At 36.2% G+C, this 14,055-nt stretch overlaps 1 protein-coding gene across 3 annotated transcripts in view; it reads left to right on the forward strand.

Moving 5' to 3' along the window:
- Nucleotides 1–14,055, forward strand: part of GRM5 (glutamate metabotropic receptor 5) — a 487,023-nt gene that overhangs the window by 364,176 nt on the left and 108,792 nt on the right. For all 3 annotated transcript variants that reach the window (XM_037011752.2, XM_073215907.1, XM_073215908.1), the window contains exon 4: nt 4,964–5,199. In XM_037011752.2, coding sequence (XP_036867647.2) covers nt 4,964–5,199 — 236 coding nt within the window. The remainder of the gene's footprint in view (nt 1–4,963; nt 5,200–14,055) is intronic.

Below are 14,055 nucleotides of genomic sequence, written 5' to 3' on the forward strand. Positions count from 1 at the left end.
ATCCATTCTCATTGTATGTGATTAGCCCTCCATGTAAATAAATCAAGAGATTCTAAATGTAAGAACTCTGAGTTTGGCAACACCCATAATACGAATTGAGGGAATAATCTCAGGGAGGCAGGACAGGAGTGTGATTTTCAGTAAGTGATCATTCAGTGACTGGAAACCTAATGAATTGTACTGTTTGTGGAAAGATTGAGTAAAAAGGAAAGAGGACATTCAGTCTGGGATGAATGAGCAACTTCCAATGGGCTGAAAGTCAGCATCAGGTAGATCATGCCTAATGGACAGTTGGATCCTTGAGGGCGTGTACTGGAACCTACTGCAGTGTCGGTGCAGTTTGAAGGCACAGAAGAGGCACTCAAAATGCTTACTGAATTAATTAATTAGAATGAGTAGAACACAGAGACTGTGGCTAAAGGATCACCCAATGCAATTTTCTCGACTATGTGTATTTTTCTGTTTTCCAATAGCAATAACGTAAAATATATGCTGATTGGAAATAAGGAAAGGAAAGAAGGTTACATTCTTTGCATTGGACAGATTTAGATTTTGATATGGGAGACAAATTTAAAAATATTGGGCATCTCTAATGTAACATTTGATACTCCATAAACTTTATTCTTCATAGTTTTCAAAGAATATTATTTTCTATTCTTGGTAGCAAGTGGTCCTCAGGAATTTCCACATTCCAGAAATATATTTGATACTAAATCTATTTGTTATAAACCCTGAACTAATTATTTTATCCTCATAAACACTGGTGTGATCTATATATCAGTTATTTAATACAATGAATGATAAAAATCATAATTCTAAAGGTAAATACTAAGTTAAAATATTGTAGTATAAGGACATAATAGTATAGAGTATCAGATCTTCAAAGTTCTTTAATTTTCTTTTTCTTTTTTTTTTGAGTGCCAATAACTATCATTCAGCATGCAAAAACATCAACATAATAGAATAGGGTGGGTTAATCTGGTACTGGGACAATAGATAAGAAAACAAGGTTAACTTATATTTTTTTAACATCCGAATCAATTGTATATGTAGAGAATGCTAAGTATGAGAAATAATGCAAATTATACATTAAGGGGAGAAGGAGAAAAGAGTAGATTATAGAGCAGTAGTAATTTGGGTAATGCAATCTTGGTAAGAAAATGAAAGTGAAGTCTTGCTATATGAGCATGTCCTTGAGATGTCTGTGGAAAAGATTTAAATGACTCTATCTACTGGGGGAGGTATTTTGAGAATGGGTACATATTGAAGGTTTCTCCTTTAGTGAAAGTTAAGCCACCCTACATAAGTTAAAAATATTTTTCCTGTTTCAAATGTTCAAGTTACTCTGTTTCTATAGCCTAAGAAAGACTGGAAGCCTGACTAACACAACGTCCAAATTAAGAATCTATATGTCCAACCATTCTTGTTATTCACAGTAGTTATGTTCTATAAACATGCACCAAACACTGAATCAGTGAATACTGACCATTGCTCCTAGGGGAAATAGAGGTTTAAATTGCTGTGAGCCTCTCTTCCCAACCTTTTCATCAGCTAGTCAATAGGTAACCTTGCTTTATGTATGCCACTGCCAGCAACACCTTATTCAATGTATATTGTTGATTCAGTAATATTGAATTCACAGCAAGCAGCTATTTATTCATGCCTGAGTGCAGCTGGTTTAACAACATATTTTCTTGTGCTTGGGCACTCAAAATCAGCACCATGGATCAGTCTAGATCGGCACTCTATTTTAAATAGCAGAATCAACAAAAACACACAAAAATGCAGACACCCTGGTACTAAACAGACCATGAAAAGGACACTTATGCATAGTGTGAAAGCTAAAACAAGAAAGAAAGCCAAGCGCCCCCTTGTTCAGAAGAATGTGCACATCAGAAGACTCAAGTTTTCTGCCACTCTGAATATCTGCAAATGGCCACAAAATGCTACCAGTACCGAATTGGGGGGTTGCAAATAAATTTTAGCATGTAAGTTAATTCACAAGTACAGAATCTGAAAATAAAGAGGATCGACTGCATATCATGGAATTTGAAATAAAAGAATGCAATGGATTATGAGGAGATAGGTAAAATGTCCATCAGAGAGAAGACATAGAAATTAGAAGGATGGATGGATGGATAGATAGATACTATATCTAGACAAAGTGCCTTAAACATTTTCAGTTTCTTTCCTTATCTTCCTTCCTACTTATTTTCCTGATTTGGTAAAAATATATGTCACCCAAAGGCATTAAAGTAGTGCCAGTATAATGACAGCCTACTCTAACAATGTAATGCAAAGCATTACAGTAGAAAAGTAAGCCCAAGTTTTTCTTGGCACTTTATTTTACTTTGGGATTTATTATTCCTTACTTAGAGATACCCCATCATCTTAATGCAAATCTTAAAAGCATATTTTTACAGAAGTGTTAATATTTAATAACCTGAAGTCAATATAACATCATCTAACTTAGTCAGCAGGGAATGAATTTTCTTGACACTTACATAGCATATATTTTCCAATAAATTTCAGGAGGATAACCCTGCTTTGTCACAGATATTGGGATTTTCTGTTTACACACACACTCCTTTATGATTTTTATTTTGCTGTCGAATGGAAGTCTCCAGAACAGAGCTGTTTTAAACTCACAACTCTAACTTATAAGCTACTAATAAAACCTCATCTTTTGCTAAATTCTTCAGTATAGACAAGGGATTTATAGCTGAAAAACAGAAAAACCTAACAAACATGAGGAAAGATGTCTGTTACACTCTGATCCTGACACTTTTTTTGATGGAAATGTTATCTCCCAAAAATTTTTATCAAGACAAGCATTCTACAATCCCCATTAAATTCAGTGAATGAATTGTGAAGGTTAGATTGGGCCCATTATAATCTTACATTTCTTATGTAACATTCATGATCATAGAGTTACATAAAAGCATATGAGTGAGCTGGCATGAACAAAAGGAACGAATTCCCACTTGCTTGGAGAACAGGCTCTGCTGGACAAACAGAGCTTCCTGTCCCGTTTGCAGCACCTCCACACATTTCCTCCAGTGCCAGTGAGACCCACACTCTCATATCAGTGATACAATGAAACCTCCAAAACAAAGGGAGAAAATGAGGCAAACAAGCCCACTTCATTTCAACTTGTCAGCTTTAAATAAAACCTTCTGCAGCTGAAAATGAGAAACTTGAGAGAAGATAATGTGTGAAGTAACCAAATTCAACACTGGGACAGAACACATTGCACTACTTACTATTTTTTCCTGATCTGCCACCAAAGTTTTTGAAATTTCATCATAGGTAATTTTTCATGAAATATCTTCTCATCAAGGAGGACTTACAGGAAGAAATTGTTTCTTTTGTTTGTTTATTTTTTTCTCCTTTCCACCCACTGACATCTTAGGAAATATCTCAAGTTATCTTAAGCCCTTGTGATATTTTAATGAGTAATCTATGACCTTTGGAACAATTGTCATTATCAGTTTTTAAGTCAAAGATATATAGCTAAGCCTACTGAAAAAAAGGATATGCTTTTTGAACTTAACTTTAATTAATTGCTTACATAATATCTTTCCAGCACTAATTTTATATGCAGAATATAAGATTATGCTCTCTGCCTACAGAAAAAAGCAAACGAAAAACAATATAAAGGACAAAAAATGCATTTGAAGAAAGAGTAAAGGAAATTAAGATTCTAATAGAAATCCCTGAATATTGATGAAATGAACAGTGACTGCTAATGGAAATCCTTTCCCTCACCCTTTCCCCAGTGCCCACTTCCTCCTAGCCCAGTTTACCTCCAAACACTCGCCTGCTTTGCATTCAGGAGGCTGCATGCTCTTTTTTCCATCAGTTCTCTTCTTATGCCTTCCCTTCCCTTCCCTCTTTGCTGTTACTTTTCTTTTTTTCATTCCCTTGACTTTCTTCATCGTCCCTGAAAGAGCGCTTTGCACCTCTTCAATGAAAAGATTAACACCACTGGGTCCCAGCAGTTAGGCTACACAATTTGTGCATATTTGCTGGGGAGAGAACATGGGAACAGTCATTTTTCCTGAATGCCCCAGGGGTACCCACATTTGATATAAACATCTTTTTGCCTTTTACTTCTAATCTGTGTCTGATATATTTTCCAAATAAGTTTAGAATACTGTTCCTTATTCTGTTATACTCTTGTATGATTATAACATGAACTCTCTGATCGCAAACTCTTTAATTTAAAAATTCCTAGATTACTTTGAGTGATGTGTGTGTGATGTTGAGGAGTGATCCCTGGCACCATCTCTGGCCCATTGTTAAGAAGTTCTTGAGTCATCCTAATATAAAATATGATTTCATACGTGTATTTTAAATCTGTTGGAGAAATAATATGGCATAGAGAAGAGGATATGAACCACGAACTACAAAGACTTCAGTTTGAGGCTCTGAAAAATCAATGTTTAATAGAATGACCACAATCAGCAAGTTTTCTTTTTAACCTCTCTATAATTCACTCGTAAAATGCAGGGAAAAAATGAATAACATGTCATAGGATGATTAAATTAATGTTAGGTGTGCTTAAGAACTATTTTTCATTTTTGCTTTATGATCACTATAATGATTATTACAGTGTAAGGGAAAAGAATTTATTGAAATCTAACTTGATCTAGCTACTAAACATTCACTGAATAGTGATATTATGCAGCTTCCATGCACTTACTGTATTTTATAACCAGTAAACTCTGCCAAAAGCATTAGGTTAGTCTCTGTAGTTCAAGGCAGGAGACATCAGTGCCTTCCAGCACTATTGCACCCAAAATTCCATTGTGTTTTGTACTTTTTCTTAATAAACCGCTATCATGTAGATGTAATATAGTGTGGCCATTTAATGACTGATTTTTTCCAAAGGAAAGCAAATGGAATCATTTGCTTAGAGGATAGCTGTTCTAAGCTGAGGGGTTTCTTTGTTTCCCCACAGTGATGGCTGGGCCGACAGGTATGATGTGACAGATGGATATCAGCGAGAAGCTGTTGGTGGAATTACAATCAAGCTCCAATCTCCTGATGTCAAGTGGTTTGATGATTATTATCTGAAGCTCCGGCCAGAAACAAACCTCCGAAACCCTTGGTTTCAAGAATTTTGGCAGCATCGTTTTCAGTGCCGGCTGGAAGGGTTTGCACAGGAGAACAGCAAATACAACAGGACGTGCAACAGTAAGCAGATTTATGGCTTCATTTAGTGTGGATGAGGCTGAGACTCCAATCTAAGGGAACTGTGCCATGGGGATGGTGGCTGTTACAGAGGAGGACTCAGATAAATAGAGTGCGTATTGCTGCTTACAGTGATAAACAGGTTTTATTTGCACTAAGAAAAATATATCAGAGTAATCGCAAACAATTCGATTATTTACATTTCTATCATTCAAGAAATCAGCACTGTGCTAGTAGGATAATGTGGGCTCCAGAGTGGAATTATTCTTGACATCCTTAGAGGCAAGAACTGCATTCTGCTCATTTCACTTATCTTTAATGGTTAGCACAGTGTGGGGCACGTAGTAAGGGTTTCATGTATGTCTGAAGAATGAATAAATGAGTGTTGAAGGACAAAGCCAGTCCTACTTCCATCAATGAACTATTAAGTAGTAGGCAATTTGCTCTGAATAATTATGGTGTTTCAGAGATAAAACCTGAGCATAGCCATTCATTCAGCCATTCAACAAATACTTATAAGGGCTCACAAGGTGCCAATTCATGTTTTAGGTATAAGGATACCAAGGGAGGAAAGCAAGTTCCTGTCCCTCTTGTGAGGGAGTCAGTCATGCCAATGAACCTACAATTCAACATTGTGGTACGTGTCAAGCAAAGGATTTGGTTAGCATTATTCATAGCAAATCCAAGGGCACTCCTGACTCTAATATGTAGGGAGGGCCAATGTTGATCTGTATGCCAAACAAAGCCTGCAAAGGTTAGGGTCTGTTGTTGAGACTGACTTATCCCCAGCCTGTGTAACAAGAACCCTATTTACATTTGCATAGGGGTAGAATGTTGTAGTTGTTAGATAGGTGCCTTTATCCACAATGTTGTAACACAGGCTTTCCTTGGGATAATGGGTTTCAAATCCTGCTCATGAACCAATTCCAGCCCTCAGAGAAGTCATTGTATAACAGCACCAAAATGAGGAAAACAGGAACAATGTGTTTTCATAAATGCATTTCCCCCACTGAGTTCATGTCCATCCTGTGTTTTTTATATTAGTTCATTCTTTTGTGAAATGAAGGTGGTTGTAACCAGTGATTTGTGATCATTTTTAAATGTGGATGCTCGGTAAAATAAGAACTTGGCAATTCTTGTCTGTTCCTATGCTAGTTGGGTAATGGGGGGAAAGGGACGGTGGAGTGTGGGATATTGTACTGGTCAGTGAGACCCAGAAATCAGAGAAGCCTGGTGTGAGGCTCTGTTTGCTTCTCTGTCACTGCAGATACTGGTAAATCTTGTCCAAAAGTTTCAAATGCTTATTCATTTCCTTCATTTTTATTTTTTATTGTTATGAGAAAATGTGTGTGAATAAACAGCATGGTGACTTATACATCACAATTTCCATTTCTGTAGCTAATTTAATATTGTTCACAGTTCTATCCAGTTTCTGAAGGACACAGACTTCTTTTCTCTCTTGAGATTTGGGAGCATATGCCTCTGATGTTCTGATTCTGTGACTGTGCACAAACTTAATGTATTTTGTAGCTACAGTTATAAAGGGTAAGCAGATCAACAATTCCTGACCAGTGTGGCTGAGGGAATTTTTACAGATGTTTTTCACCCTCTTTTGTACTAATGTTCTTTTTCCCCACTTCTTTTTGTCTGAAGTATCTTCTTGAAACAGTTACTTCAAGAAGTTTTTGCTTGAAACAGTTTTTGCTTCTTTTTTTTTCCTGCTTGAGGTCTTATTTAGACCTCTTTAATTGATTTCCCTTAAAACTCTTTAATTGACTTCCACGGAAACACTACTTCTATGGAAATTATTCTGTAAAATCCTTTGTACCTGTTACTGTAACTCTGTCTTTCACATGAGCACCGCAATAGGATTTCTCTGCATAGAATCTGTTCCTTACTCTAGGATTGGAAAGCGCCCTTCAGTCTCCCCCACTTTAGGATCTTATCTAACAATGAGTGTCATTTTGTACATAGACATGGACATTTACTGTGTAATACCTCAGTTATTCTTCTCAGTGATGGAAGCATTATTTTTATTTTAAAGATAAGAAAGCCAAGATTTAGAAAGACAAAATAACTTGTTCAAGGCCACATACTATTAAGTACTATAAACTGAGAACTGAACTCAGATTTGTCTGGAGTTTAACCAATATGCAGTACTAAAGAGTTAGACTATTATAATTTTTTAAAATCACCATCAAATTTTCATTATATCACAGCCAATATATAGGTCAAAGATATAAAAAAATGAATCTTAAGATTACTTGTACATGACTATGGAATGCAATAATAGATGCTCGAATGATCATTGCTCTTTACTAATGACCATATTTCCTTATTTACATCTTTTTTACCCATCTTCAAAAAGGCCCCAAGTAGTTTGCTCGTATCTAAAACACTACCAAATATGATTAGCATTTTCCTAAATAAAATGTATTTAAGCCCTTTCATCAAGCGTGTGCATAGGGCAACCATTCTGAGTTGGAATGATAAGGAATATTAGTTTATAATTGATGTGTGATAAGAAAGTTTCACCTTGTTCACTACCTATGGTACCTTAAACCTAGTAGTTCAATAATAAAAATGACTTGATACTTTGAGTGGAAATACCCATAACTGAATCACTATTTATTTTTCTTAGTTGCTTCTTGGAAGGTGAAATATAAGAACTAGAAGAATCTAGATCTAGTAGTCTAGAATTAGCAGTAGCCTTACAGAGAATGAAGTACAGAAAAGTTCTGAGTAAACAGAAAGTTCAGTCTCATACACTTATTACTACTTCCTATTTCTCATTTGCTGTTTGTTTTCTATTCAGTTTGTCCTTGAATTTATTCCACCTTCCTTACTGCCTTCTTTTGGATCAATCAATAATTTTTATTATTCTAGTCAATCACCTTAACATTTTTGTTTCATCTCCTAGTATAAGCCTTTTGGAGTTTTCAGTAGAAATTACTAAATGAATCCTTAATTTAATATAAACTATTATAAGTTGGTTCTTGTTTACATTCAAGAATCTTGCAAATATTTAGGTCTACTTATCCCATTGTACTTTTTTTGCTATTGCCATATAATTTACTTTATATGCATTATATATGCTACAGGGCTTTATGATCGTTGCTTTAAATAAATGCTCAACAGTCATATTTGCTTACTTCTAGTATTCCTCATTCTTCTTGTACTTCCTTGATTTCATATGTGATTCTTCTAGCCTGAAAAATTTCCTTTAGTACTTCTTGTGCCAATAGTTTACATTAGCTTTACTTTTTGAGAACATCTTTATTTCATCTTTGTTTTTGAAGGATACATTCACTGAGTATAGCATTCTATATTGGCAGTTTTCTTCTGTGTTTTTTTTCCCCAGTTCTTTTTTTTTCATTTAAAAACATAATTCCATTGTTTTCTCAATTCCCTGATTTTACTGAGAAGTTAGCCATTAAGGATCATATCCTTAATGGGAATATGTCTTTTTTCCTAGGCTCTTAAGATTTTTTTTTAAGTTTTTAGTTGACTATGATGAGATTAAGTGTGATTTCCCTTGTATATTTCTGTCTTAGGGTTCCCAAAGCTCCTTAAACCTGTAGATTAAAGGCTTGCATCAGTTTTTTAAAATTCCCAGACATCATTTCCTGGAACATTCCTTCTGCCATATTTCTCTCTCTGCTCTTTCTGGTACCCAGTCACACCTATGTTAAATCATTTGTATCATACATGTGACTTTTCTCAGAGATCTCTTTCATATCTTCTTTCTCTCTGTACTTCAGTTTGACTCTTTTCTATTATTTTGTTTTGATTTCACTAATCATGCCACACTAATCAAGTGTTCTATGTCCAGTCTGCTGTTACCCAAAATAAGAAGTTGTTAATTTCAGATACAGTATTTTACAGTCCCAGAATGCCTTATATTTATTTTTATGGTTTCCAATGTTCTGTTGACGTTCTCTTTTTCATCTACTTTTTAAATCCTTTACTCTTTACTTGAATGTATTGATAGTTATTTTAAGGTCCTTTTTTCCCCCTGACATCTGGATCTTCTGTCAGTCTACTTCTATTGACTGATTTTTCTTAGTCATTGGTAACATTTTATGTTGATACCCCTGCAGCATGTTTTCTTTTATGCCATATACTGAGTATAAAATACCATAAAGACTGAATTTCATATTATTCCCTCTCACCCCCCTCTGAGGGTCTGCCTTTTCCAGATTCAAAGAAATCAAGATGGGATAGGTTGCAACATAAGATAGAAGCAGTCAACCTCTAGTTAAAATTGTCTTTAAGGGACAATTGGCATGAAATTTTAATTGAGGGTCTAGCTAGTATATTCCCTCCCCTGGATAACTCAGCAGATCTTTACTATATTTTATCTTTTCTCTCAAGTCTCCTGCACTATGTTGTTTCTAAGTTCAGCATGTATCTTGAAGAAAAGACTCACCAAAGTTTGAACAGAGTCCATTCCTCAAGTGAAGCTTTTCTTTCAAATAATTACAAAACAATAGGAAATTTCTGTCTTCCTCTTCAAATTCCTGAGCCTTTCAAGCAGCCCCCAGAATAGGCAAGGGAATCGTGAGGGAGAATGGCTACCTTACATTTAGAACTCCAAGAGTTTATAAATTGACATACCAGATCATTTCAGTATCTACAAGTTTTCCTGGTTTCTCTTTTTCCCAGCAGTGTCATATACAAGGTAGAATTTGTATCTCCTCCAGCCACGATCCATGTCCTTTCCCCTCACCTCAGAATGTGATTTTATTTAGAAATAGCATCATTAAAGATGTAATTGGTTAAGATAAGGACATACTGAAGGACTTTTAATCCATTATGACTGGTGTCTTTATAAAAAGAGAAACGAGACATAGAGACAGAGAGGCACACAGGAGAAATGGGGCAGGAAGACACAGGCAGAGACCTGAGTGGTGCAGCAGGAAGCCAGGGGACGACAAGGATTCACAGCCACCAACTGAAGGACCCATTTCCTTTACAGATACACTCTGTCACCCACTGACATTCATTTATATTGCCTTTGTATGATTTCTCCCTGTCACCTCCAGTCACTTCCAGAGGTGTCACTTATCGCATTAACACACAGACATTCTCACCTGGGTGTCCTGAGGGCACCTCAGACTTAACATCTCTAAAACTAGCCTCATTACAGCTTCTGTAAACCGTAGCCCCAGACTCCAGTCGATCCTCTATGCCTCTCCAGTTTCAAAAAATGATCCACTCACCCACTCTGCTTCCCAAGATATAGGAATAAGAGGTACCCTCTTCTCCCCTTTGCCCATCCACACAGCAAACTGGTGACCAAATATTGTTAATTCTACCATTTGAACATCTTCCATATCCACTGCCTCCTTTTCATTTCTGCCTGTATTCAAATCTTTATGCTGCGGCTGTGGTTTAGTTCTTCATTGTCTCTTACCTCAAATACTAGAATAATCTCCCTGTTTAACCTTCTCTTGGTTCTTCCTCTTCCATTTTATGCTGAAAAGTAGTCCCAAAGGTGTCCGTCCAAAGGCCACATTCCATCATGTCACTCCTGTTCTTAAAGATCTTCCGGGGTTCTCCAGCGTCTGCAAAAGGGAACCCTCCCTCCTTTGATCCGAGTTCTTCAAATTCGTCATTCATATCTTTCAAGGGTCACTTTTTATTCCTTAGACCCAAGAAACCTATGCTTCAGCCACTTCACAGACTGTGCTCTGCCCTTTCAGAGCGGCAGCCCACTGAAGTCCCTGTGCTGTTACATGTGCTAAGTCTGGCTCAGCAGAGAGCCTACTCAGGACGTCTGTCAGTTCCGTTGCATCTACAGTCTCATGGTTTCTAATAACTCCAGGTTCCCAGTCTCAAAGAAACTGTTACCCTCGCAGTTCACTTCCTGTGCCTTTTCTCTTCCTTTTTGTCACCTGCCGGTCCAGATATTAACACAGGTCCTCTATTCCCTTTATTTTTATGCCACGATGTAACCATTCACAGAGGCATCTATGTGTGTGCCAAACTGCCATCAATAAAATGAGGATGAAATAAATAGGTTCAGAGGAACAGAAAAGTACTTTGGCCATGAGGGCATTCCTAGGATTCTAGTAATAGTCTATTTTGTGAGCCAGCTGTAGTTCCTAAGATGTGTTTGTTTTGACAAAAATGAGTGTATCGGTATGATTTTTACACTTCTCTGTGTTAATGTTTTAATTTAACAAGAGCTTACCTTAAATCCCCTCCCTCAAATGCAAGTTCTGCGGCCACTATATCCAGCCTAACATTGCTTTCATTCCAGATTTTCCCGAAGTTCTCTCGCCGACACACTTCACTCCCCCACCGGCCTTTGGCCACTATGTTGCCTGATTCCTCTCCCTTTTTCTTGGTAACTTTTGCCTCCTTTCTTCTCAGTATTTCTATATGTCAACAAAAATACCTCTGCAGTTAATATACAGAATTACTTAGCCGTTTGTTTTCTTGTCTCCTTCAAAATTCTACCTGTGGAGAGGGGGTGCTCACCTTTTGGGTCCAAAGCTGCTGCTAAAGTTACTCTGCCAACCAGAGGGCCACTTACTCCAGAGAAAAAATGATAGCAGTGCTGCAGGGAATAAAGCAGCTACAGTGATAATAATTTTTTCCCACTGTATTACACCAACATAGAAATAGAATTTTCTCATTGTTACCAACATGTTAACATTTTTTGTTCATCTTTTTCGATTAAGCTATAAAATTCTCATGGATAGGAACCATCCTATTTGACTGTTTTCTAAACTCCTAGCATGATATCTTGTATACAGAAGTATTTAGTAAATATTGTTAGATAAATGTGACTTTATTTCTCTTAGACCCAGGTAGAGTTACAGCAGCTAGAGGACCTCGAACAGTGGTTCCCAGTCTGTGGGCTGCGGGCCCCAGGGGTCACTACTGACTTGTTGACTGGGTCTAGAATTCTTGTGTAGTTCAACATTGCCAGCAGACTGAACTGTGCTTTGCACATCCTTGTGTGAACATGGTGTTTTTATGCACAAGCTAATTCAGTTAACAAATTATAGATTAATTTTTACATTACTGAAATCACAGTAGTTTATTGCCATTATGTGTTTTGTCTATCAAAAGACTAATATCTACAAATATATTAAACTACAAATAATATTTATGGAGTGTGTGGAATACTTTGACATTAAAAGGATTTCCCATATTCAAAAAGAGTTCTCCTAGCTTGGAGGTGTTTCTTCTCCCTTTCTGTAAGTTTCCAGCTCGAGTGTCTGTATTTTCTCTGATATATATGTCTGAGGAGGATTTGAAGTGGGTTAGTTAAGGATACTTCCTTATCCATCAGAATTTTTTCCTGCCATTTTGTTTGCTTTTAATATACTTATTCATAGTTTAGCCACAAAAACATTTCATCATCTCTCAGCCTGAAAGACATGACTAGAAAAGCCAAAAGTGTGAAATGCAAAGAAATAATTATGTGGGTAAGAGTAGCTGGACTATAGGAAAAAATATCAAAGGGGCCAAATAAAATTAACCCCCAGATTAGAGATTCCTCATCCTTCCCCTACATCAACACTTCCAAGACTGCATTTAGAAAGAAAGTTAATCCAGTGTGAATAAAGGATTCCACAGTTATAAATATTGGGATATTATATTCTGTATCCAATTTTTAGAGATTCATAATATATATCAATATGTTGGAAAAGGACAGATCCTGTTATAAAAAATTTTAAGTAATCCTTAATTTATTTAATTAAATTAAACATTTCCTCTATTTTTCTTTTACCATGAGCTCATCTCATATAATGCTGATTGGCCCCATGCTTTAGGAAAGACTGTGTTAGAACAATATTAATATCCATACATCAAAGAAGAAATTTGATCACATTATCCTAGTGTATGGGGTGAAATCTGCATGGAAGCCCATATCTGTCTTTATATCAGCCAAATTGTTAAATTAATGAGAATTTGATGTGACAGTTTGGCTTAATACAATTCTTGGATTTTTTTACATTTTGATATTTCCATTGCCAGGGAAAAGAAAAGTTCTCCATCTTGGACTCTTCTTTAAAGAAATGAAACATAGAGCAAGATCAAGGTCCCAGATACTAACAGATCAAAGTTTTGAGAAACATAAGCTGTCACATTTCTTATTTGAGTTCCAGAATTTAAGAAATAAGAGTAATTATCCTCCAAGTGCTAATACATGTAATTTTCTATTATGAATATCTACCATTAAAAAGTACTCAGATATCCCAGGAAGAAAGCCCTTGCATTAGAAACTGCAAAGGTTTCCAAATTCTTAAGACACTAGGATTGGAACCCAAGATGTGTCAAAGGTATTTAAAATAAACTAAAGAGAGAGCTGACAAGCTCGCTGAATCCATCACTTCAGACACCCAGGAACACTGCAAAAAGCACAGACTTAGTCCAAGAAGATCCATTTAAAGAAACTCAACCTGTAGCTATGACTAGGCCTCTCCGAGTCTTAGTTTTCACATGTGTGAGATGGGGATGTTTATTTAAAATAATAGCAAAATAGAAAAGGGAACCTTAGACAGTGTTGGTGGAAACATATTGGTCCAGCCACTATGGAAAGCATATGGAGTTTTCTCCAAAAAAAAAAAACAAAACTAAAAATAGACCCAGTAATTCCATTTCTGGATATTTACTTTCTGAACAAAACAAAATCACTAATTGGAAAAGATATGCACTCCTATGCTTATCACAGGATTATTTACAATAGCCAAGATATGGAAGCAGCCTAAGTGTTCATCGATAGATGAATGAATTAAGATGTAGTACATTTATACAATGGAATATTACTCTACAATAAAAAAAGAATGAAGTCTTGTATTTGTGACAATATGGATGGACATAGAGGGTATTATGCTAAAT

The sequence above is a fragment of the Manis javanica genome, chromosome 11, assembly GCF_040802235.1.
Source record: "Manis javanica isolate MJ-LG chromosome 11, MJ_LKY, whole genome shotgun sequence".
NCBI classification, from domain to species: Eukaryota; Metazoa; Chordata; class Mammalia; order Pholidota; family Manidae; genus Manis; species Manis javanica.